This window comes from Equus quagga, chromosome 8 (genome assembly GCF_021613505.1).
Source record: "Equus quagga isolate Etosha38 chromosome 8, UCLA_HA_Equagga_1.0, whole genome shotgun sequence".
NCBI classification, from domain to species: Eukaryota; Metazoa; Chordata; class Mammalia; order Perissodactyla; family Equidae; genus Equus; species Equus quagga.
The window spans coordinates 91504670-91530165 of record NC_060274.1 but is presented as its reverse complement, the minus strand read 5'-3'; the positions used below and the strand labels follow the sequence as shown (position 1 = coordinate 91530165).

The 25496-nt window shown below is 42.7% G+C and overlaps 1 protein-coding gene across 3 annotated transcripts in view; it reads left to right on the top strand.

Annotated features, from left to right (window-relative positions):
* The window catches only part of ELMO1 (engulfment and cell motility 1), a 520286-nt gene that overhangs the window by 69789 nt on the left and 425001 nt on the right, over positions 1-25496 (top strand). For 2 of the 3 annotated variants that reach the window (XM_046670304.1, XM_046670303.1), the window contains exon 2: positions 20692-20841. In XM_046670304.1, the coding sequence (XP_046526260.1) occupies positions 20764-20841 (78 nt within the window). In that variant the 5' untranslated portion in view covers positions 20692-20763. Of the gene's footprint in view, positions 1-20372; positions 20422-20691; positions 20842-25496 lie in introns of those variants that run through there. The other variant, XM_046670306.1, reaches the window with a different exon arrangement.

Sequence of the window (25496 nt, the reverse complement as noted above, 5' to 3'; positions counted from 1 at the left end):
TAGACAGGAAAACTACTATTGCTTTCCCATTCCATGCAGGCTCAGATGTAAACCTGAGGGAGTGAAGAGCTTTTTCTTTGATAAAAGCTAAAAACTCACCCACGTTTCTCACTTTTCAAGTTGTGACAGTCATTCACAACTGTCAAACATAAAGATGTTTTGTACACCACCCAGAAATAATCTTGAACAAGTTCCAAGTGCTAGACATATGAGTTTATAATAACATTCTGAGCTTTGTTAAGAAGATGCTTCTGACCCATTTTCAATAGGATTCACTTTTTGAGGTTTTTTTCTATCAAGGGTGACACAGCAGGAAATAGCTTGAGCTCTCTTGCACCTGAAAAACAAGGTGTGCTCACAAAAGCACTTCAGTTTGCTCCTCCTTCTCAAGCAAAATTTGCCAGATTTTCAGATGGTGAAATGGGAGGAAGAAGAAATTTGGTTTGACTTCAAATTTTTCTGATCTTAATTACAAAAAGTAAGAATTCCAGAAAAAAATACCAAAGCAGAAATAAAGACTAGAATTAGAGCACTAAAGCATGCCCTATAGAACTCAAGCATTATTTTTCTATACACTAGAGATTTTTAAAACAAATAAATAAGTATGAAAAGAAATCTTTTTCTCCAATTAGATTAACATTTAGGTGAAAGCAAAAATGGGCAAGTGTGAGTAAAACTCTTCAGGAGATCCCTAATTTAAATGTAGGTATGTTTCAACGTTCTATATTGTTGTTTGAAGCTTGGAACACTTTTAGTCATAGATTTAATATTATACTTGGCAGAATCAATGTTAGACACACAGCCAGATGAGGGTCCCCTGAGTATCTCTGAAATCTCACTTTATATTAATAAAGATAGAGATAAAAACTGCTTGGAGATTTGATTTTAAGGAAAAAATGCATTGAGGGTTCCAGTTTAGCAAACTGGGAGGATATCATCCTTTGCCACTTTAGTGGCCCAGTGGTGGAGATGTGTGGGGGTATTCTCTGACCTTCTGTGGGGAGGGAACTTCTTTATATCAGAGACCTACAGCCTACAGCAGGGTTTAGTTAGAACTGAATTGAGTGAGGGATTCTTGAGGAATTGGGATTAGTTCAGTACAGAAGCATGGATGGGAGGGGATGGTGATGTTCATGAAGTCCTCAGTCCTTCTAAGGCATAATTTTACAGAGATCCCTTCTCTAGCCTCTTTGGTTTCCTAGTCACTCTGTTTCACTTTTTTCCCCAATTCCCCAAGCACTGGACATGACTTCCTTCTCTTAGTACTTCTACCAGTGGTTAGATCCTATGGGATCATAAGTTCTGAGTATGTAATCTTATCATTTCTTGAGATTTTTCAAGAGTTATTTTTTCCCTTCAGGTAAGAAAGGAAAGGTAAGAAGTGGAAGGAGAGGTTGATGTGTTTTAGAGTGACTTCGACACACTAGGGCTTAGGGCAGAAAGGAAAAATGGAGAGGAGAGGAGACTAAGTTCTGTGGTAGGAGCTTGGCATGCTTGAGCAACTGAAGGCCAGAGCTACTGCAATGGGGTTGGGGTAGAGGGAATAAGGGAGAGGGAGAGAGAGAGAATATGACTGCGGGCCAGACAGGTGGGCACTGGTTGAATTATGCAGACCTTTTTGGGCCATGCTGAAGACTTTGGATTTAAGTCTGAGTACAGTGGGGAGCCAGTGAAGGGATTTAAACAGAGGAGCCATTTGAATATTTTTGTGGTTTCCACTTTGGTGGCTGTGTAGAAAAGAGATTGGAGGCTTGTTACAAGGGTCTAGTTGAGAGGTTTTGTTTGGCCTAGGGAACGTCAGTGAAGTTGGAGAAAATGGAATGGATTTGAGAGAGTGTAGTTGGATTGGTGGTGGATTAGAAGTGGAAGGTTAGGGAGAAGGAGTGTCAAGAAGGACACTTGGGTTTTGTCATGAGTACCTGAGGTCCTCGTGTTAGGAGAGGCTAGGTTATGCTGTGGTAACAGCCTCAAAATCTCAGGTCGATATCACAAAGTTTTCAGTTGTGCAAAGAGGGCTACAGGTCTTCCAAACTCAGTGATCCAGACTGCACACCATTTCAACACAGGTGCCACCAAATTTGCTGTGGCAAGGGAAGAAAGAATGTGGGGGTTCATGCACTGACTCTACAGGGCTTCTGTCACTTCTACTCACATGTCATTGCCACAGTGAGTCATATATATGGATGTGGGCTTTTATTTCAAAGGGCTCGAAGTATAATCCTCTAGTGTGCCCAGAAGAAGAGGAGAAATAGAAAAGGTGGTGTAAAGATCTACCACAAACCCGTGTTTTCATGTGGAGAACTCTGAAGGAAGAACAGATTCTGGAGGAAAGAATTTAGTTTCAGATATGCTGTTTGAGATGCTTGTGAGATAATTAAGTAGCTATAGGAAGTAGGAAGTTGGGTGTTTGAGGGAGGAAGGAAGGAAGGAAAAGAGGAAGGAAGGAAGGGAGTGAGGAAGGAAGAAAGGAAAAATGGAGGGAGAGAGACAGGGAGGGAGGAAGATTTGGGTTTTAGATATACGTTTAAAGTATATCCACAGGAATGTATGAGATTGCCTAGAGACAGTGTCTAAGGAAAGACTAGGATACAGAAATGAGCCCTTTATTAGTTAGATTAGGCTAAACTACACTGTGAGTCCGCTATGGGTTAGTGTGAGGGTCCACCATTTTATAGCTGCACCATCTGGGCAGAAGCTCGGTCTGAACAAAAAGTTTAATGTCCCATTTCCAGCACCTGGAAGAATACTTGGCAAGAGGTAGTACCTGGTCATACCTAGCAGGAGGTAGTAATTGATAAATTATATATATATATGTATGTGTATATACATATCTGTACATATTTATGTGGCCTTTTGGTCTGCTTGTTGAGGTACAACAAAATTAATCACTTTTGTTCAGTATTGACCAATGTATACAGTCATATAACCATCACGACAATTGAGATACAGACGTTTCATTGCTCCAAAAAGTTCCCTTGTGCCTCTGTGCAGTCAAACCCCACCCCACGGTCCCCTGGCAACCTCTGATATGCTTTCTGTCAATATAATTTTGCCTTTTCTAGAATTTCATATAAATGGAATCATATGGTATGTGGTCTTTTATATCTGCTTCTTTTATTTAGCACAGGGATTGGCAGACTTTTTCTGCAAAGATTCTGATAGTAAATATTTTAGGCTTACAGGCTATAGGTTCTTTGTTGGAGGGACTCAGCTCTGTTGGTTGTAGCATGAAAGCAATCTTCAACATTAGATAAGTGAACGGGTGTAGCTCTGTTCCAGTCAAACCTGTTTACAAAAATCGGCAGAGGCCTGGATTTGGCCCGCAGCCTGAAGTGTGCTGACCCCTGACTTAGCGTAATGCACTTCAGATTCATTTCTACTGCTGTGTGTGCTAGTTCATTCTTTTTTATTGCTGAATAGTCTTCCATTGTATGGGTGATATCCATAATTTGTTTACCCATTCATCAGTTGATGGACATTTGAGTTGTTTCTAGTTTTTGGCTTTTATGAATAAAGCTGCTATGAATATTCACATGCAAGTCGTTGTGTGGACATGTGTTTTCATTTCTCTTAGGTAAATACCTAAGAGTGGAATTGCTGGGTCATGTGGGAAATGTATATTTAATATTATAAGAAACTGCTCAAACTGTTTCTTAAAAGCGTTCTACCAATTAACCAACAATGTATGAGAATTCCAGTTGTTCTGAGTTCTAGTAGTATCTACTAGAATAAATATTTATTAATTTTTGAGCATTAATGGATATAAATGAATCAATGAAAATATGTTGTCAATATTGTCTAGTGTCAAAGATTGTTTTAATGTGATTTTTTTATGACTGCTTATTCTTATAGCTTTACCAAAAGTTATTAAGCCAATTTCCTATTATTAAAGTTTAAGATTGTTTATAAAGTTTTCCTACTACAAACAATGCAGTCACCATATGCCTAGATGGCAATGGGTTCAATATTACACTTACTGATAAGGGTGCAGACTGCAATTACTCTTTACTCTTGGCAGGTACTTGCAACCACATATGCATTTACTAGTTGGTTGATGTGGGGATTGGGTTGAAATCCTCTTGAAATTTGAGGACCCTAATTTGGTCCCACTTTTGAATAGGTATGCCAAGGAAGCCTCAAGCAGATCCTGAACTTTTCTCAAAAAAGTAATTCATGTCTGTTGGTCCCCCAGAGTTTTATGCTTTACTAAATGGCTGACTTCATTTTTGCCTGGAAAATTTTTAAGTAAATGTTTGAAATGTCTGCCCCAGTTTTTAAAAAAATCTCAGGCAAGATTCATAAACTTTCCCTTTAAGCTGTGTAACTTCCCAGTGAACTCTCTTGTACCTGAGTGAATTGATTTGCTATTTAAGTTCTTTGCCATAATAAGCTCATTAAATGCTAAGGCCCACTACCAAAAAGTCATTATTTCAGTTTTGAGTACTTGTTCTGAGGCTGTACTCTGACAGAGCTAGATGTCAATTAAGATTATTCCTTGTTAGTGGAAATAAAATCATGCCATCTGCTTATAAAAGACTTATGTTCTTTCTCTAGGTGGGTGAGAGTGTATTCAACTCACACAAAAGTTTATCCATTCATTAAGTGAAAAGGTAAAAAGATAGAGGTCATGAAGAGAGCCCTGTTTTACCTCACTGGAAGTTAGGATCAGAGCTGTGGGCTATTTTTCCTGCAGAGCTGTGTCTCAGAGGTTGTGTCAAGATGCAGGTTCTGTCACAGCATCAGAAAGTAAGTCTGTGTTGAGCCTGAAAAACTCAGGCCGTGTGATTCCTGTCCACGGAATTGAAGTCAGAAAGAAGTTCACTGAGTCACTGTCGGTATTAGGTAAGCATGAGGTGGGAAGGTGCAGTAGGGATCCATAGTGGAAAGTGCTTTGAGACTCCTTCTTTGTGAGTGCTATTGGTTGGAAAAGCCTAGATTTGCTGACTTGTAGAGCTAATGTCGACCTGCTCTCCCTCTGTGCCAGGCCCTGCTCTAAGAAATTTGTGTGTGTTTGTGTCAGAGGGAGTTCAGTGCAATGGTTCAGAACACAGACTTTGGGCTGGCCAGATTGCGAACTAGCCAAATTAGTGGCTGGTTTCCTCCATGACTCCATGTCCTTATTTTTAGAATGTGGATTATGGCAGCACTTATGTCGTAGGGAGGACTGAATGAGTCAATTTACTATGTGAACTGTTCAATGGAGTACCTGGCACATAGTAAGTTATATAAGCATTAGTTATTACCATCACCATCTTATTACTCATCTCAAGAAAACTGTGAGATACGTACTGTATTTTTCCGCATTTTACAGTTGCATACACTGAGGCACAGAGAGTATTTTCCCAAAGCCAGACGGCTAGGAGGCAGTGAAACTAGGATTAGAATACATGCAATCTGAGTTCAGTCTGTGGTTGTAACTGCTGTACTCTGCTGCCTTTCAATTTAATAAGACGTAAATGGCCATGAATGTTAGATGTAATCTGCGGTAAAGCAGATTAGGCCTCCAAGGAAGAGATGAGTAAGGGTTGTCTCTTGTACTAGTGGTCTGAGCTTTACCACTGCTTCCTCCAGATGAGTCTCTACACCCATTGACTTGATAGTGGTCGACAAATTGGCTGGGAGCACATCTTCTGTTTGGAGTAGTCCTGGCTCAGTAAATGGCATCACCATCTATTCTGTTGTGTAAGCCAGACTCCTGGGTCACCCTTGACTGCAGCTTCTCCTTCTTCTCCTATATCCTGTCCATCAGCAATTCCTGTTGATCTTTATTTTTAAGATTGCTCATAAGTCCTTCACTTTCTGCATCTCCAAAGCCGCAACTCCAGCGCAAGTCACTGACATCAGTTGCTTTCTTACCAATCTTCACCAGTCCAGTCTGTTCTTCCTGAGGCTAATGGAAAAATACCAGTCTTGTCATCTTGTGCCCTGGCTTAAAATATCACCTGTTTTGCGTTCAAATCCAGATCTGTCTGAGTCCAAAAGCTGTCCCTTTTCTTTTGCCATCTTCCCTCTATAAAGTGTGGATCAGTTGGCTTTGATTCGAAAAGCTGAAAAAAGTAAGATTCTTAGGTGTCAAATGGAATGTGGTTTTCTTTGACCTCATTCATTAAATTCATGCCTCAGATAATTAGGTCCTGGAATCTGACCCCATTACCAGACCTGTCAGAAGGACTCAAGTATTTCACATAGATTTATAATATCTGACTTTTTCTAGGCAAGGCAAATTCTGTAGTAATAGGAAAATGATAAGATGCATGATGGCCTTTTCTAATTTTTTTTGTAATCTCCCTCACTAATCTAGCTGGGTTTGTGTGTGTGTGTGTGTGTGTGTGGTTGTTTTCATTATTATTGGTTTGTTTTTTGCATGACTGAGTCCTTATCAAAGCAGATATTAGCAGGTTGAGTACTGAATTTGCTAGAGCTAAATGCAGATAAAAGAGAATTTTAAATCATTAGCATCCTGTGAATTTACCAAGTAAATTTTAAAAGGTACTCAGCAAACTGCCAGCACAGAGTTGGAAGTCCCTGTTTTCCTCTTATCAGTTTTTTGGTTTTTTTTTTTTTTTGAGGAAGATTAGCCCTGAGCTAACATCTGCCACCAATCCTCCTCTTTTTTTCTGAGGAAGCCTGGCCCTGAGCTAACATCCCTGTCCATCTTCCTCTACTTTATGTGTGGGACGCCTACCACAGGATGGCTTGGCAAGTGGTGCATAGGTCCGCACCTGGGATCCGAACCGTTGAACCCTGGTCTGTGGAAGCAGAACATGCAAACTTAACTGCTGCGCCACCCGGCCGGCCCCTCCTGTTATCAGTTTTTAATCTCACCTTTTCCTAGGACTCGGAAACAGATTGTAGGCAAGCTCTGCCTAGGGTAGAGTGACGGGGAAATGAGCATGAAAAAAAAAAATTCCATCCAGAATGTGATCCTCGGGATGGCAGTATACATATCGGCAACCCCAGGGGATAATCAGTTAATATTAGCTTTCAGGATAGAACTACAGGCCACTTTATCCCAAGTTTGTACTATGGTTTTACTTTTGAATAAATGTGGTAAGGGATTTCTGGATTCATGTATGTATCTACGGAAGAGCAGTCCTTTCGTTTATCAACAATGAACACTGGCCCGTTGGATCCACTGTCACCTGGGTGTTTGTGTGAAAAACTCTTCAGAGTGTAGCCACCTGTCCATGCTGATAGCATGTGCCCTGATGGTATTTTATCTTAAGGCAAATTGTAATGAACTTGTGAGAGAACCCAGAAAAATACCAGGAAAGAACAGATTTCTCTCGTGCAATCCAGGGAGTTTTGACAGAGCTTCCTAAGGTGAAGGAAATAAGAGGGAAAAATCTGTAGGGTTTTGTTTTTCTTTGTTTTGCCGGGGGTGTGGGGTTGTGCCTAATAAGCAGAGGGATAAAATATCTAAAACCCTGAGAACGGGGGAAATTCGTGTTTTCTAATCACATTTTTCCTGAGAAACATTTTGAGGTTCTTCTCTTTAGAGCCAGGATATGACACCGTAGGAGTGAGCTACCTAATCTTTGGCCACTGTGCCTTAGTCCCCACTGAAACCTCAGTTTTTGGGGAGCAGCTGGGCCCAGGTCCAGCAAGCCAACCTCTTCAGGCCCCAGGTGGCTCATGCCTTCCCTCTGTCAACTTGTTGAGGGGAGCACTAGGACTTTACGGCTACTCACTTAGAGAAGAGACAACGAGGTTAGCAAGGGAGGTGGCTTGACTGATCTGTCCCTCAGACAGAGGAGAGCCAGAAGTCACTCTGCAAAGCTGGAAGGACATGCAACTGGGGAAGCTGTGCAGTGATAGCGGGGCAGGTCCCCCTCTGTGCAAAGAGCGCCCCTTTGGTCTTTCTCTAAGGACTTTTAACTGCCTCCTAACTGAAGACCACCTCCACTTTTCTTTGGAAAGAAAGCATCTAGAAGTGGTGTCCCAGTCACCTCCCTGTACTCTGAGAACTTTCCTGCGAGACCTAGGCTTGTGGTTAGGAGAGAAAATGGGTCTCTTCAGTTTCATCAGGTGATCTGCTCAGGCAATTCTCTGTGACTTCCTGCCATTGCAATGCAGGTCATCCCTCCAGCTCTTAACTCTAACCTTCCTCTTCCGATTCCTCCCAGCCCAGTCACTCATCTAGAAACTTCCATTCATCCATTAAAACCCAGGAAAATAAATGTGTCCAAATCTATGAAACCTCCCTGGACTTCAGGCTGAGTTATCATTTCCTCTCTACTCTCATAACAGTTTGTCCAGTTCTATTATGGATGCTTAAGGGAAAAAGAATTACTGTGCTGTGGGGTCTCTGTGGTTTGACTAAAGGAGACTACAGATGCTTCACCCAGGTACCCCATGCCTGGTAAGTTAACAATAGTAATTATTATTGTTTTAATACTACAGTAGGCCCTGTTCTAATTGCTTTGCATGTTTAGTCTTCATAGAAATCCTATGAGAAGGGTTCTACTGTTGCTCCAGTTTTACAGATGAGGACACTAAGTGTTAGACGTAAGTCACAGAGCTGTGGACATGGCAGAACTAGGATTAATGCCCAGGTGGACGTCTGACTTCACACTAACAAGCCTGTGCTCCTCTGGAGAATGAAACCCAAAGGACCCAAAGAGCGAGAACAAGGCAGAGGCTCCTGCCATCCTGTGTGAGTCTGGCGTGCATCCTTGCCTCGTGTGTCGCTGTTCCGTATGACTAATTCTGTGCTGAGTCGTCAGGTGGAAGCCTGTGGAGGCACAGCCAGCCCTCTGCCTCTTGCAGCAGGCCCTCACTGCTAATCTGATGCAATCCAATTTCCTAGGGTGGCCTTTAGAGCTCTGCTCTTGCTGGAGGGGGGGAGTGGGGAGAAAGAAGTTTCTCATATTGTTTTTTTGATCAGCAGGTTTGGAAACTTTGAGTGGTTGGCTCACAGGATGGTGGAAAGGCTCCAGCATTTCCTGTGGCCTTGAGTCTGGGTTCTGAGATAGGGAACGGGGCCTGAGCTTTGCCTCCTCCACTGGGGAATGTCAGCAGACATCAGGGAGTGACAGGGCTTGCCTGGAGGAGGGGAGCTGGGGGAGATTAGTGGGGGGGGGGGGGGGGGCAGGAGGGAAGCAGTCACTGGCATTACAGCAGCTGAAAAGGAATTTGAAAAGCAAATATCCAAAAACCAGAACAAGGGCGGAAGTGTGTGCATTAGTTTGTAAAATAATGAACTTTCCAGTTGAGATGCTGATTCCCAAAGTGTGAGAGAGCTCAGAAAGAAGGGAAGAGAACCAGCGGCTCAGCTTGTTTTTGACAGAATTTCTCTGGGAGGAAGAGGAATCTGGACTAGGCCCTGCTCTCACCTCTGAGTGCCTCTGCTCCCATTTCTGTCCAATGGGACAAATGAATAGCTGCTGCTCAAAGTGCCTGAAGGTTTGCTCTGCAAGGAATTCTGGATTTTAAAAATGCGTCATTGGCTTGAGTAATCCTTCCCATTTTTTTTTTTTGTCTCTGAGTTTGCTTTTAAGGAAGGAGTGATTCATTCATTTGTTCATTCACCTCTCTAAAAAATATTTATTGAGCTGGTATTTGCCATGCCATCTGATCAGAACTGGAAGTATAGAGATGGATCAAATATGTGATCCCTACCCTTGGGGAACTCGTACAAACTAGTCGCTTAAGATGTGGAAAGATGCTCTGGTGGTAGGTGCATTGTAAGCACCTAAGATGACAGATGCTGGGGCAGTTGCTTCTAGCTTGGGAGGCTATGGGGTCAGGGAAATCTCTCAGAGGAGCTGGCCCATGAGACTAGCTGTGAAGAATGCCATTCAAGGATTTAAAATTCCCAGTGATGGAAACTTTTGAAACCACCCCAAAGGGAGAGAAAAAGACATTCCAGGTAGAGGGAATGTTATGAATAAAGGTAGGAGGCACAAGAATTTAGCACACCCAGGAAATGGCCATCAGTTTGATGCGGAAAGAGATAGCCAACATTTGTCTCGGGGTTCTTCCTCGCCACTCAGTAGACCAGGGCACACCTGGAGAGATCCTGCCCTGGCCAGTCTGGGGCTTGGCCTTAAGTAGTGCTACCAGCAGGCCCTGCAAAAGGACTGTTGATGATCTTAAGGGAAAACCTATTTGTTGCGTCTGACTTACAGTCATTGCATATTTAGTGGGGTGGGGCACAGGGATGCAGTTGGTAGGGAAGGTGCACTGGTGGTGCTCAGAGGCTGGCTCTGGGAGGGTTATGTGCTATAGGCCCCAAGCATCATTCAAAGATTTAAAGCAGGAAGTTCAGATTCTAGCTTATTGCAAATACAGATACTCTGTTTCTTTTGTTATTTATCTTCTGCTAGTTTGCACCGTAGAAGCTGTAGTTAATTAAATCTTTACTGTCCTATGTGAATTGGAAAGAGTTACTCAAAAGAATTAGGCTTCTTTCCTGGAGACAATCCCATAGATGCAGGTGATGATAATTCAATATGGGACTAAAGAAAAGAGTTTTCTTTGCCACTTTCCACTACATTTCTGGCCAAGACTACTTGGCAGTTCTTTTTTCCTGAGAAACCAAGGAGGCAAATGGCCTCAAAGAGTCATTTCCCAAAGTGTGTCCCATGAGAAAGAAGTGCCACAAGATGCTCCATGAGAGAAAAAAAAGACTTTTCTGGACACATACATTTGGGAAATATTGGATATTGCGTATGAAGATTTCACAGTGCACATGTATTTCATTAAAGGCCCAAGAAGTCCTGTAGTAAAGGAACGTTTTTCAAAATATGGTATAGTGATTAAAAACGTGGGGTATGGAATCAGGCAGATGTGAATTCAGTTCTGGCTGGGCCCCGTATGTGAATATAGGACTTTGGGCAAGTTACTTAATGTCTCTGCATCTCAGTTTTCTTGTCTGTAAAATGGCTTAGTAAAGGTACCTAGTTCATAAGTTTGTTGTGAAAAGTATTTAGTACATGAACTAGTTAGTTCCATTATTAGCGTCATTCCATTCAATGTTTTATAAGAGATTTGACTTTTTTTTCATTACATTAATTAATAGTATCTTAAAGAAGTGATGTTGTGTGGAAATGCCAGACTAAGACTAATTCCAGAAATGCACGCATGCCTTCTGCTAGCAGCCCAGAAGAGGAAGCGCAGGTCCTAGGTACTGAGGGCTCTGTCAGAAATGTGGACGTGCAGGCAATCTGAGCTCTAGAATTGGAGGGCAAAATTAGCGTTCTCACTTGGCTGCAAAGTTAGGTTGTGTAACTTCAGTGTGTGTTTTGCGTGACAGTCATCTCTCAAGGGAATGCCAAGATTGTAACTCAGGACAGTAAACAGATATGGTAGAGTTGATGTATTAGTTAGGAGTTTTTCAATTACAAGTGATGGAAACCCAGCTCAAACTCACTTAGCATAGTGGAGAATTTATGGGTTCATTTATCTAGGAAGAAAATTAGGATAGCTCAGAGAATGGGAGGAAATGAGTTAGGAGCCAGAGTTAGGACTCCTGTCCTCTTTCCTCTCTCCTATCTCTCCTCTGTTTCTGCTTCTCCTCGCCTTGCCTCGTTCCTTTCTATTGCAGACGGCCTTTCCCCACAGGGTGGGAACATGGCTCCTGACAGCTTCAGCAGAACAACTTCCAGCAGAAAGGGAGAACTCTTTCCTTCCAGGCCTCATAGATCAATCCCCAGACATTGATTTGCTTGGATCGTGTGTCTGTCCCTTGGACCAATCACTGTTGCCAGGGAGATGGGTGCTGTCATTGGCTAGGCCTGGCCACATGCCCACTCTTGGCTAGTAGCCAGTGGGACAGGGCCTGCTACTTGAAGAAAAGAGATAGAAAAGCTCACTAGACGGACAAAAACCAAAGCTACAAGAGTTCACTAGAGCTGTGTGTGAGGGAAAAGTGCTAGAGCAAAAAGTTACAAATGTCCTCAAGTGCTATCAAGGTATTTATGTTTTTACATCGATTCCCTTTCCTGTTGGTTTTTAGCAGCTGTAAAGAAAACACTTTTATTTCTTCAAATGACCCTTATTCAACATTTCACCTCCCTTTTTTGCATGGAAAATATTGTATCTGTGACCATTAATTCCCACTTTGTAAACTTGGTCTACATAATAACTTTTAAAAAAAATCAAGATTAGAATCAATCACCTGTATGCCCTGGTTTTTAACTAGGGGTAATTTGTCCCCTAAGGGGACAATTTGGCAATGTCTGGAGGCATTTTGATCATCATCACTGAGGAGGTGTTACTGGTATCTGGTGATAGGCCAAGGATGCTGCTAAACATCCTGCAGTGCCCAGGGCAGCCTCCAGCAAAGAACTATCTGCTCCAAAATGTCAATAGTGCTGTAGTTAAGAAACTCTGCTTTAGTAGTTTCTTGAGAACAGACATCCTAATGGCAAAATGTATTACTTTACATTTTATGTATTAAAAATAAATTGGTTTTGTTTATTTTTAAAGGGCTTTTGCTTTTACTTTTTTTCTGGATGGTAACAGTGTATGAGAGAGTTTGTTTTGCCTACATTCTCACCAATCAATAAGCGTTTATTTCGGGGCTGGCCCCGTGGCTGAGTGGTTAAGTTCGTGCGCTCCACAGCAGGTGGCCCAGTGTTTCGTTGGTTCGAATCCTGGGTGCGGACATGACACTGCTCATCAAACCACGCTGAGGCGGTGTCCCACATGCCACAACTAGAAGGACCCACAACGAATAATATACAACTATGTACCAGGGGGCTTTGGAGAGGAAAAGGAAAAACATAAAATCTTAAAAAAAAAATAAGCATTTATTTCCTACCAATATGATAGACAAAAAAAGGTATGTTTTGTTGTTTATATTTGCATTTCTCACATTACAATTAAGGCTGACTTTTTGGTATTTATTGATCATACATTTCCTCCTAAGTTGATTGCTTTGTCTATTTTCTTTTCTTTAGGTTGTACAGGGATTTTTTTAAAAAATAAATTCACAAGAGATCATTCTTGAGGCGATTTATGTCAGTTTGGGTCATAGCTGATTTGTCTTTAAATTGTTATGGTACTTTTTGGAATGCAGAAGATTTTAAACATCTTTGTATCAAAGCATCAGCGTCTTCCTTAACCTTTCTGTCTTTAGTGTCGTGCTGGTTTGCTAGGGCAGCCATAACAAAGTACCGCAGACCTGGTAACTTAAACAATAGCAATTTATTTTCTCACAGTTCTGGAGACTAGGAGTCTGGGATCAAAAAGTGTTGGTAGGGGTGGTTCCTTCTGAGGCTTCTCTCCTCAGCTTGTAGATGGCCATCTTCTTGCTGTGTCCTCAAATGGTCATCCCCCTGCACCTGTTTGTGTCCACATTTCCTCTCCTTGCAAGGCACCAGTCAGATCGGGTTAGGCCCCACCCTAATGACCTCATTTTAACTTAATTACCTCTTTAAAGGTCCAATCCCCAAAGACAGTCACATTCTTATGTACGGGGGGTTAGAACTTCAACATCTGAATTTTGGAGGAGACGCAATAATCCACAATAGGTATGTTAGAGCGGCCTCTGTCACCTTGAGAGTAGGTAAATATTTGGGGGAAGTTATTCAAACTTGCTAAGATTTAGTATCTGCATTTGTTTACTGCTGATAGTGCCAACTATCCCTGGGGCTGGGGTGAAGAGTAAGTGGGGAGGTATGTGTTTCAAGGGCCCAGTTGAGTGTCTGCTCTCAGCTTTTGGCTGCACCCCTTTCTGCCAACTGTCCCATTGCCTCCAGACGACAATTCAAGATGCTGTGAATGCCAAGACTTTTCTCTGCAAGATTGCAACATTCTGTAAGCCAAAGGCAGCTAGTAGCACATTTCCCCACCTGGCCAAGTAAATGGGTGGAGTTATTTCTAAGACTACCATAGGCTTTGGCAACAGCATATAAGTAAACTGGAATATTGGGCTTCTGCATTTGGTTCAGTTCTCTCTTTTCCTCACTTTCTCTTGAATGCTTATGCCTTGTGCAGTGTTCCCCCATTTCTGAAGCCATAAAGCTTCCTTCTTGACCCTCTGCTGTTCTCAGAATGGCCATCAGTTCCCTAATGGAGACAGAGAATCTGAAATGGCACCCCGACTGTGTATGAGTCCATCCAGACCCTCCAGTGGGGGAGCACATGCCCACTACCCCTGCTGCATGGTCCTTTCTGTCAGTCATTGCTCACCTACATGACTTGTAAAGAGGAATATCTGTCCCTCCCTAATACGTGTTTGAGAAGGGACACGAAGACAAGGTTCAGCAAGCCTGGATAATCACAACATCCTGATTAATGTCAAGCTGGTGGCTCCTGTCCCTTACTATCTGCTTGGGTAGACAATAAGGGTGTTGAGATGTTATCAGTCTGTTTGGAATAAGAAGGATGCTGTACAAACAAGAGGAGCACAAAACTTGTATCCAGGTCTGTTTCCAGTGGGCCTTCCTGAGACACAGTGTACTAGGCAAGGCAATGTGCTCAAAAATAAAGACTAGACAGCTCAGGAAAGACTGAGTAGTTGAAGGAGATCAGAAGGTGCCTCTGCAAAATATGCAGGAGTGCATTAAAGGTTATTTTGAGCTGAAGGTAATTAAGAAAGAGAACACATAGGAGGAGCTTTCTGCCCTTCTCCTTTCTACTTAAAGGCAGGACATAAATTTCCCTTTTGTAAAGGAAATGTACATTTGTAAAGGAAATTTTCATTTGTAAAGGTGTCTTCCTCTCCCAAACCAGGAAGAAAACTACTCCAGAGACAACTCTTATCCCCTGAGAGGACTCAGGACTGCATGGTGAACCTTACCATAAACCCTTTGTTACCATATATTTCCAAGTCACCTTTCCACAACATACCTCCTGCAAAAGCCCCAAACCCCTTTTCCTTCATCTAACCTCTTCTCTACACTTTATCATCTCTTGTTAAGATGGTATATAAGCTCCAAGTTCTAACCACCTCTGAGTTACTCATCACTGAGTTCTCTTGCACGAATGTGCATTGCATAAGTAAATAATCTGTTTTTTTACCCTCCTTTTAATCTTTCTTTTGATAGTTTAATTTGCAGTCCTCAGCTACTGAACTTAAGAGGGTTGAAGAAAGGTTTTTTCCCCTCCTCTACATAGTACAGAGAGAATGAATGAAAGGCTGTTGTCAGTGGGGTGCCACTTTCAGAGGCCCTTTCCCTCTCTATCTAACCTGAATGCCAAGGGAAAATGTTGTCTATTTCTTTTTCTATCAGGGATCACTCAACGTTTAAAATATGGGACTAGCACTCCCTCCTCTCTAGCCCCATAATCATTATAAACCTATTATCTGTCTCCAATAGATACTGATGGCCAGTGGGGCAGAGGACAGCTTTCCTGGGGAGGGAGAAAGGGATGGAGGAGTTGAAGCAAATCGTTTCTCCAGCTGTTCGGTGTTTCTTTCCCATTGATCTGCCTTTTGGCCTCTCCTGGCCCATCTGTCAGGCTCTTTCAGTGCAGTTGTGGGGGCACACGGTTCACCAGGGCGAGCCTGTTAGTTTTCCCATGACACTGCTCCTGGAGGAATATTCTTATAGACTTGATTTTGTTTTTTCTCTTAATAGGTTTTGCTGGTGTAATGGGGAGATTAGAAATAGGATAGGAGGGTTTAAAGTCATTACAGGGATCCAAAGCTAAAACTCTATGGCAAATTAAAACAAAAAAAGCATCAGGTATTCGGGAACTTTATGAACATAAGATCTAACCAAGCTGCCTGGAAAAACATGTAGACATGTAACAGATCTTTAAGAGACTACAGTGAGGTGTGTTTCAAACATGAACAGAGACTTGGAGAACTTTGGGCATAGAACAATGTGTAGAGGTAGACAGATTTCTAGATGGGAATCAAGTGGTTTCTCGCCATCAGAAACATGACCCAAAGCTAAGAAGGAGGGGCTGGCCCTGTGGCCGAGTGGTTAAGTTCACGTGCTCCGCTTCGGCGGCCCAGGGTTTCGCCAGTTCGGATCCTGGGTGCAGACATGGCACAGTTCATCAGGTCATGCCGAGGTGGTGTCCCACATGCCACAACCAGAGGCACTCACAACTAGAATATACAACTAGGTACTGGGGGGCTTTGGGGAAAGAAATAAAAAAGGAGATTGGCAACAGATGTTAGCTCAGGTGCCAATCTTTAAAAGAAAAAAATAGCTGAGAAGGAGACATTCAACAGAAAGACAAAGAAAAAATTTCAACTGCTTGCTCAAGGGTTATGGAGTCACATCTAACTACCTTGTGGACTTTAGTAACTAACTCCCAAGTAAGAAGCGATTCCTCTATCTCATTTAATTCCCTCTACTATAAACAAGCCATTTGACATGCGCGTGAAGGTTGTAGAATCTTAATATTAAAAGTGGAATAAAGTAAATCAATTAGCAGGCCAGTGGGAACATTGTAGAATCCTCCACCCGTCCATTCCCTGGTTACCTCTAGGGACTTTATAGTTACCTTACACGGCAGCATGGTTGGAATGTCTATCCTGATGCATAGACTTCCCTTTAGTTCTTAAATTTTAGTTTGCATAAGAATTATTATATCAGGCTGTTGAAACAAGTTCAAGTAGCTTATATTTACTGGGCAATTTTGACAACGGTAGACTTGGTTTTACTGCCAGGAGCTCTGATGAGATGTTGGTTGTGGAGAGGATGTATTCAGCCGACAACCACGTATGAAGTACCCGCTGCGCCCTGGTGATGAAACTGTGATCAGGATGTGCATCCTGGCCTTAGAGTGCTCCAGGTGTGGTGGGGAGAAGTTGACCAGAATAGTCAAGTGCCATGAGGACTGTGCTGGGGAAGCAAAGGACACTAGGAGATTGAATTTGTTGTCTGAAGATTGAAAAATATCTTTCCATCTCAGTTATGCCTGACCAAGCATTGGACCTGCGTGTTAATGTTTCTTGAGGAGTCTGATGAGACACCATTTGTCTTGTGTCAAGTTCAGCGATGGGTTGCCCCGATCGTTAGTAATCTGCCCAGAGGGCTTGGCAGCTCACAACTTAACCAGAGGATGATTTTGTCCCTCAGAGGACATTTGGCAATGTCTGGACACATTTCTGATTGTCATGACTGAGTAGGGGGAGAGTGGAGGCCAGGAATGCTGCTAACCATCCTACAGTGCCCATAACAGAGGACTACGACCCCAAATGCTAACTGTGCCTTGAGTGAGAAAGCCTGAGCTAGAAACTCCCTTCCCTAAATTTCCTCAGAAGCAACAATGACTATATATAGAAGCCTTGAGAGCTAACTGTTCCCTAATGGAAATATAAATTCAAGAGGATAAAATGTGAGCTTCTGAGGATAATGATGTGGACCAGATTATTCGTTGTGCAATTGTACACCTGACTTCACCCCACGGACCCTGGCTGCGCCCCATCCGTGCTGTTTGTTAATGTGGGGAAAACTGATGAGGTTTAATTGGGCTCAGTTAAGTGAATTCCCCGGGGATGCCCCGGCCTCTTTGCTCTCTCAATAGCTGCTTTGTACTCTGTTCCTTTCTTGTTCTCCACGGAGACGCAGGGAGAGCCACGTTATTGTATTCTCACCTGTTCAACAGGTTTCCTCTGAATGGCCTTTGAGAAATAAATGCCAGTTAAGCAGGAAGAAAAGTGTGCTTGGCCTTTGATTCCTGGATAGTTAGATGACCTCTTTCGCTGTAACTCTAGACTGTTTTGTGTAGAAGTGGGAAGAGGGCACTCAAAATGCATTTTAATTTTCATTATCTATTCTCTTGTCCCCCAAGATTGTCTGTTCTTCATCTGAATGGTGTTACCTGATATTCAGACTGAGTCTGTTTTCACATTAGAGCCTGTTTTCTTAATTCTTATTTTAGGGTGTATAATTGAATCTGGATCCTGAATTGACGTGATGTGGTACAGATATGATACATTGTCCTTAGAATTCTCAAGTGAACAAAAGAATGTACAGACTATGACGAAAAAGTGCCCAGTACAGCTTGTCTGCTTGTATTTGCACATAAAAGACTCGATAATTATTTAATCAGTCCCTCTTGTTGAATATTCAATTGTTTACAAGTTTTGAGAATTAAAACCAAAATAGTAATTGGCATTGTTATGGTTAAGTTAACAATCATTTCTTGAGGAAACATCCTAGAAAAATAAAATTACTTACAGAGAATACAAAATTTTAAGGCTTTTGGTATAATTTGACAAAAGTACCTCTGGAAAATTGTACCAGTTTAGACTCTGAATAGATGTAAATGGACATGAACTGTCTTCCTTAGAAGTCACAAACCAAGAGATGTGGTAGAAGTGTCTAGGGGGTCAAGAGTACAGTGAATGAACCTACTAAGTTATGACCCAATAACTGTTGGAACTCATTGCTGTATTATTTTTGCCCTTATTCACTGCCTTCGGCCACCTGCCTGTTTCAGAAACCTACCAGGCATGCTTCTGCCTCAGGGCCTCTGCACTTGCTGTTCCCTTGGCCTATGACATGATTTCTCCAGACATCTGCATGGCTCACCTCCTCAGCCATCAGAGGTCTTTACTCAAATGCTGCCGTCTCAGTGAAGCTTTCCCTGATTTCTCTATTTAAAATTGTATTCCTGACCCTCCCACACAGGTATACTCACATGCTTCCAATTCTCTTCCCTTCTTCTTTTTAATCCATATTCCTTGATGCCATCTAACATGTAGATTTGCTGCTGTGTCCCCAGCACTGAGAATAGGCCTGGTATAGAATTGGGCTCAATAATTATTTGTTGAATGAGCAACTGAACCAACGCTTTGTAATCTGCTCTTGCTGGTTAGCACTGATTGGCTCCACCGCAGGCTTCCCTCATCATTGTTGACCAAAGGAGCAGCAGTTTTGGTTCATTTCCTTTACTTCTCATCTCTGGTAGCATTAGTTATTTATATAACTGCCATTGTTAACTCTGCTGTTTCTATCGTCTCAGAGATGTCCAACTGCCACTGAGATCTGGGATAGTAACTGACAAGGCCTACTGTGGTCTGATAAAGAACCAAAGGCACAAATTTGATTAGAATCTTCATACAGAGATCAATTTCTAACAAAAGACCAAAAACCCCATAGAATAAGGTCAGAGGATTTGGACAGTTCACAGAAAAGTAAACATGGGACTTTGCCTCTTTATGTTTGCCCTCATTCACAATAAAAGAAATACGCTGAGATATATTTTTCTCAATGTGTTAGGAGTGCAAAAGTTCAATCTGTTGGTGAAGCTGTTTGTAAATAGGCAGCCTCATCCATTGATCAAGATAGCATAGATTGGTAGAAGTCCTGTGGAGGGATATTTGGAAAAGCCTATCAAAATTTAGGACCATGTTCTGGCCCGGTGGCGCGGCGGTTAAGTTTGCACACTCTGCTTCCGCTGCCCGGGCTTTGCCGGTGTGGATCCTGAGTGCGGACCTATGTATGCACCATTTATCAAGCCATGCTGTGGCAGGTGTCCCACATATAAAGTAGAGGAAAATGGGCACAGATGTTGGCTCAGGGCCAATCTTCCTCAAAAAAAAAAAAAAAAAAAAACCAGGTATACTCTTTGACCCAGCAATTTCACTTCTGTGCGTCTATCCTAAGGATGTACTTGCACAAGTGCAAAATGATGTGTGCATAAGGTTATTTAGCACAGCTTGTTTATAATAGCCAAAGGTAAGATGAGGACTAGTTCATCAGAGTATATTTCCCTACAAAGAACTATTCTGCCAAGCAGCTGTAAAAGGACCCAGGATGCTCTATTTGAACTAACATAGAAAGATTTAGAAGATACACAAAATGAAAAAAACAGGGTATATAGGTTGCTGCCTTTTATATAAGGAAAGGAGAAAATGTAATATATTTTTGCTTTTGCCTTAGATACATGAAAAAATCCTGGAGGAATATATAGGAAACTAATAACTGGACAGCTGGAGGGATGGGAGTACAAGTGGATATTGGGTAGGTGCGTGACTTTGGGAGGAGCGTGATTCTGCATTGTAGATCTTCCCACACACAGACACGCACATGCAAGTTTTGAGTCACATGAGTATTTCACCTGTTCTAAAATGTTAAGTAAAAAAAATCCTAAAAGAAACGGGCTAGTCCAGGAGAGGTGGCAGAGGGTAATCTTACTCCCTTTGTGTAAGCAGCACTGTTCATTCTGATGAGGATTCAAGGTCTGTTCTCAAGGCTGTACTAGCCACGCCAGTTAATTTTCGCCCCTGGCTAAAGGTGCTTTGTGTGCACTGGCCTTCGGGAGGGAATGTGTGTGTACCTGTGTGTGGACCTTGGGGCATTTCTCCTTCCTCATGATATCCTGGTTGCTATAGAGCGGAACTCTATTTGTGACACACACAAAACACTTTAAAGAAATGCTGCTTCCTGACCATGACTTCCTGGGCAATCTGTCTTTCCGGAGCCTGTTGAGCGCGAGGAGTTTGCGTGCATTCTGGACAGAGTGAGTCCAGAGCCTGGGCACCGTTGGGAGCAGAACCTGGTGGTAAGGGACACTTTGCTTTCTACTGAAGACTGGGGCAAAGTGTGCCTCGCCAGGGCCGCGTCTCTTGGCAGCTTTGACTCTAGGGGTTTGGCACCCTCATCTGTCGTTTCTCCTCAAGGGCTGGTGGTGCAGTGGCGCCCTGTGTCTTGTGCACCCAGAGCCGTTTCTTGTACCTAAACCACCAGTGAAAACAGGAAGTGATGAAGCAAAATTCGCCCGGCCTTTGCACTGTGATCGACTTTTCTTTCTCTTTTTGTCATTCCTCATTAGGTCTAGACACGTGCTGCCATCTGCTCTATAGGATCCCGGTTCCACTGACTTTGGACTTTCTCGGGGTTTACCATGCCGCCACCTGCAGACACTGTCAAGGTGGCCATAGAATGGCCGGGCGCCTACCCCAAACTCATGGAAATCGATCAGGTTAGTAATGCTGGCTGCAGTTTGGCGATTGTTTGCAGTTTCCGTTCTATTCTGGAATTTTCACAGACTCTGGGTAGCTCATTTTTCCCCTTTCTCTTTCTGGCTGTGTTGAAAAATCTCTGCAATAATGGTTGCAGTGTATGTGATTACTGTACCATGTGCAGTGGCGATGCATGGGGTTTTCATACTCGTCCAACATCTACTTGGATTGTGTCAATACAGGGTTTGTGCCTGAAGCTGTGAGGGAGGCAGGACGGACAAGTGGCCTGGGCTCCGGGCAGTTGACACCGTGGAGGCTGTCCCAGAACTGCCTGGCAGGGACTCCTGAATACGTGCAGATTGTTTTATCATAGGCAACACAAAACTTAATTTTTTGACTCACCTTTCTCTTTGATTTTTGCAGAAGTAGCCAACAAGTACATTATAGTGACAGCTTGATAATGAAATTAGTATAGAGGGGCTCAGGTTTGGATCCTAGCCAACTGTAATTTTATTATTAATGTGAGATGCACTGTGTCTAGTATATTGTCTGGAATGTAATAAATGCTTAGTAAATATTTACTGAATGAAATAAGAATATTTTAAAAATGGTCTGACCTATAAAGGTGTCCTTTTGCTTGGATCTTGACCATTTTACTGTTTGATTACAAGTTATCTCAGGAAGGTTGCTTTTGTCATTCGAGAGTAAATGATTTAAAGAAAAAAAGGGTTGAGGCTTAATGTACACTTAAGGGAAATTAGGGTACCATGGCAACTCCACTTTTTATTTATGTTCTCGGTACTATTTTATGATTACGATCTACACTTTTTTTTTCCTGGTCAGATTTTATTATCTGGTTGAAGACCACTGCAAGAGTTATGTGTCATTGGGTGGATCCAAAGGACTCGTTAAAACAAATTGTGAAGGTCAAATCAGAATTAGTGGAGCTTGAGCATGAATGAAAAAGGGTGAATTTTTAGGATTGTTGTCAAAAAAAGGTGTCCTCAGACCAGCACATCATTGTCATTTTAACTGCTCTTGGAGCTAATTTTTATGTGACTCTGGAAGTACCCCAGGCAGATAGAGAAGCCCACTCAGTCGTGTTATAGACATTTGTCCAAATAGCTAGAGATGTTTATCCTTTTTCACGTGCTGTTTGAGAGAGGATACCAGTTGAATTTTACTTTAAAATGTGTCTGGGACTACTTGGTGCAGACTAAATGGAGTTAGGATTACGTTTGGCTACAACCTAAGAGAACAATGGCTTCAACAAGATAGAAGGTGGTCTCTCACATCCGCATGGCAGTCCTGGGCTGGTGTGATGCTCCAATGTCGTGGACCCAGGTCCCCTCTGTCTTTCTTGCTTTGCCTTCTCCATCTGTGGGGCTGAGGACCAGTTGCTTGGGCATTATCTGGGAGCTCATTAGAAATGCAGAGTCTCAGTCCCTACCCCGGAGCTCCTGACGCAGGATCTGCATTTTAACAAGATCCCCGGGGATTCCTATGTGCAGTGGAGTCTGAGAAGTGCTGAGCTGGATATCTGGTGCCCAGGCCTGAGTCCTCATCTGAACCACCTGGGACAGTTGTTCAAATGTTCTTGGGGGTCCCATTCCAGGAGATTCTAAGTCAGTGGTTCAGGTGAACTATTTCCTTTTGATTCTGCCATGCCTGCTGGTATTCGGCACTTCTGCTTTAAGACAGCAGCTCCTGATATAGGCTCTTAGGGGACAGTGGGGTCAGTTTCCTCTGCCTTTGGGAATGGCCTTTGCTGTGTGTGTGTCTTAATGTTTTACAAATAATCTTTTTATTTTGGAACAATTTTAGATTTAAGAAAAATTACAGAGATTGTATAGTTTCCATATGCCCTTCACTCAGCTTCCCCTAATGTTAACATCTTAATAGAACTGTGGTACATTTGCCAAAACTCGGAAATTAACGATGGTACGTTTCTAGTAACTAAGCTACAAACCTCATTTGGATTTCACCAGTTTTTCTACTAATGTCCTTTTTCAGTTCCAGGATCCAATCCGGGAGTACCAACGACATTGTAATATAGATATCAAATTTCCTCAGTCTTTGACAGTTTCTCAGTCTTTCCTTGCTTTTCATGGCCCGATAGTTTTGAAGAGTAACTTTATTTTGATACACTTTCAAACAGAGAAATGGAAAGAATGCTACAAAGAATTCCTGTCTACTTTTTATCCAGATTCACTAATTGTTAACGTTTTGCTTCATTTGCTTTATTGTTTTCTCTATTTTCTCTCTCTCTCTCTAATATATATCCTTTTTCTGAACCATCGGAGGGTGATTTTGGAGGCATCATCTCCCTTTACCCCTAAATACTCAGTGTGTGTTTTCTAACAACAGAATTTCTGAGAACAAAATTATTCTCTTACATAACTAGTCTCTTTATAAAAGCCAAGAAATTGAGCATTAGTTCAACACTATCATCTGATTCAGAGTCCATGGTCCGTGCTCACATTTCATCAGTTGTCCCAATAAAGTCGTTTGTAGGTGTTTTGCCCACAGTCTGACCTTCCTCCGGGACATGTATTACATTTATTGTCGTGTTTCTCTGGTCTGCATTGATCTGGAATGGTTCCTCAGTCTTTCTTCATCTTTTGTGGCCTTGACAGTTTTGTAGAAGACAAGACAGCTATTTTGTGGAATGTCCTTCAGCTTGGGTTTCTCTGATGCTTCCTCCCAATTAGATTCAGGTTTTGCGTTTTTGACAGAAGTGCCAGAGGCATGATACTGGGTTTTTCTCCGGGCATCGTATCAGGAGGCACATGATGTTGCCTTGTCTCATTCTTGGTGATGACTCTGGATTTACAGATGCAGATATTGAGGTTCATAGCTTTTAGGTGATTTGCTAGTCCGTGAGACCAGGACACAACCCGGGCCTCCCTTACTCTGAAGACTGAACTTTTAAACAGTTGGCTAAATTGGAGGCCTCCTGAAAATGCCACGTGGAGACCCACACAAAGAAGAGAAACCCAGCCCCTGTTGCCCTGCAGTGGCTGAAGTTAGAGACTCATGGCAGTGCTGGTGTCAGGTGTTTTTCCTCCAGTCGGAAGTTGCCACAAGAATTGGAAACGTATCTGCACACGCGATGAAGACTCGAGCAATGACTATTACATGTTTTCTCCTAATCTTTTACCTTGTTTGGTAAAGTTCACATAACCTCTCCCTCTCCCCTTGCATGTTATCTTTGTTTAGAGAATTCTTTGCTCCTTTTGAACCTGGATAGCTATTATTTCACTAAAAGATCTTTCCAGAAGTTGGGCTAGGCGTCACTGCCCTGTGTTCTCCCGAAACTTTGAGTATTCCTCCATTTATCTCATTGTGTTGTCACTGTCTATCCACTTAAACCAGTGGTCTTCAACCTTGAGTGTGCCCACGAATCACCCAGAGAGCTTGTGGAAAAGGTGCTTTCCCAGCCCAGCTGCAGAGATTTTGATTCTGGGTGCCAACTGTGGTCCCTCAGTCTGGTTTGTGATGAGCACCAGGTGAGTCTGATGCAGGGGCTCCCACATCTCCTGAGGCAGGGGCTCCTGATCAACAGTTGTCAGCCTGTGAGTTGCTTTGTCTTTGACTGCTGCTTCTTTAGTGCCTGCTGCATAGTCCTTGTTTAATAAATGGATATTTAATGAGTGAACAACTGGGAGAGGGAGCTTCCTGCGTGGGGAGCACTTCTGCTCAGCCATGCTCTAACCTTGCCCGTTGGGCTTAAGGGGGTGTCTGCTTGGAAGTGGACTGGTTTATCTTCTTTGTAAATTTTGAGGAGAAAACTCTGTGTTTCTACTCAGCAGGAAAAGCCCTAGGAGCTTTCCACAAGTAGAGTTTGCTGTATCATATGAGGCTGTCGAAAGAATTGTCAGCTAGCTCGTTTGTTCGTGGCTTCTGTCCCGGCTTTCGCTGTCTATTGTTGGGTTTCAACCTCAGGAGCCACTTGAAGCTGAGTGGTGGTTGCTGATACACCAAGTCTAAAAGGCTGCCCGTCCACTGTTCTTGTTAAGTATTTAGTGAACAGCATATTTCCCACTGAAAGGTGTAGAACCACCAACACTTTGACAAGAGGCAGCTGCCGAGATGCAGTGTGGCCTCACAGGTGCAGTGCGGGCTCTGGGGACATTTAAACTTGAGTGTGAGCCCTAGAGCCCCCCTCTCTCTGATAATAATTTGCCACTTTTACGATCATTGTCAGGATTAAAGAAAATGTATGAAAAGAATGTAGGACCTTGCTGGTTCAGAGTAATTCCTCCATAAAGGCAGCCATTATTGCTGCTAGTTCAAGCAAGTTCTCAGTAGATTAGAAAATAAGATGCTCTGGTTTTCTTTTTTACCTGCTCTCCCATCGTGAACAGATTTCCCCCCTTCCTCCTTCTTTCTCTGCCTTCCTTTTTAAATGTTTACGAAGGAGAGAAAATTAAAGGGTAAGAGGGAGGCATCACCTAGTAATAAAGGAACGTGCTAACTGGACAGGCAGCCAATTCATGCTGTGGAATATTCACTGGCTCCCTAGTACTCCTCCATGATATTTTCTTCCATCTCTTGGTCACTCCCCAATGTTCTGGCAGCAGTTCTTCTACCCCCTGCACATGCTCTTCAGGCCTCCAGTTTCTCCTGCCTCTACCCTGCCCCTACATGCCTTTCTTTCCAAGGAGCACACTTA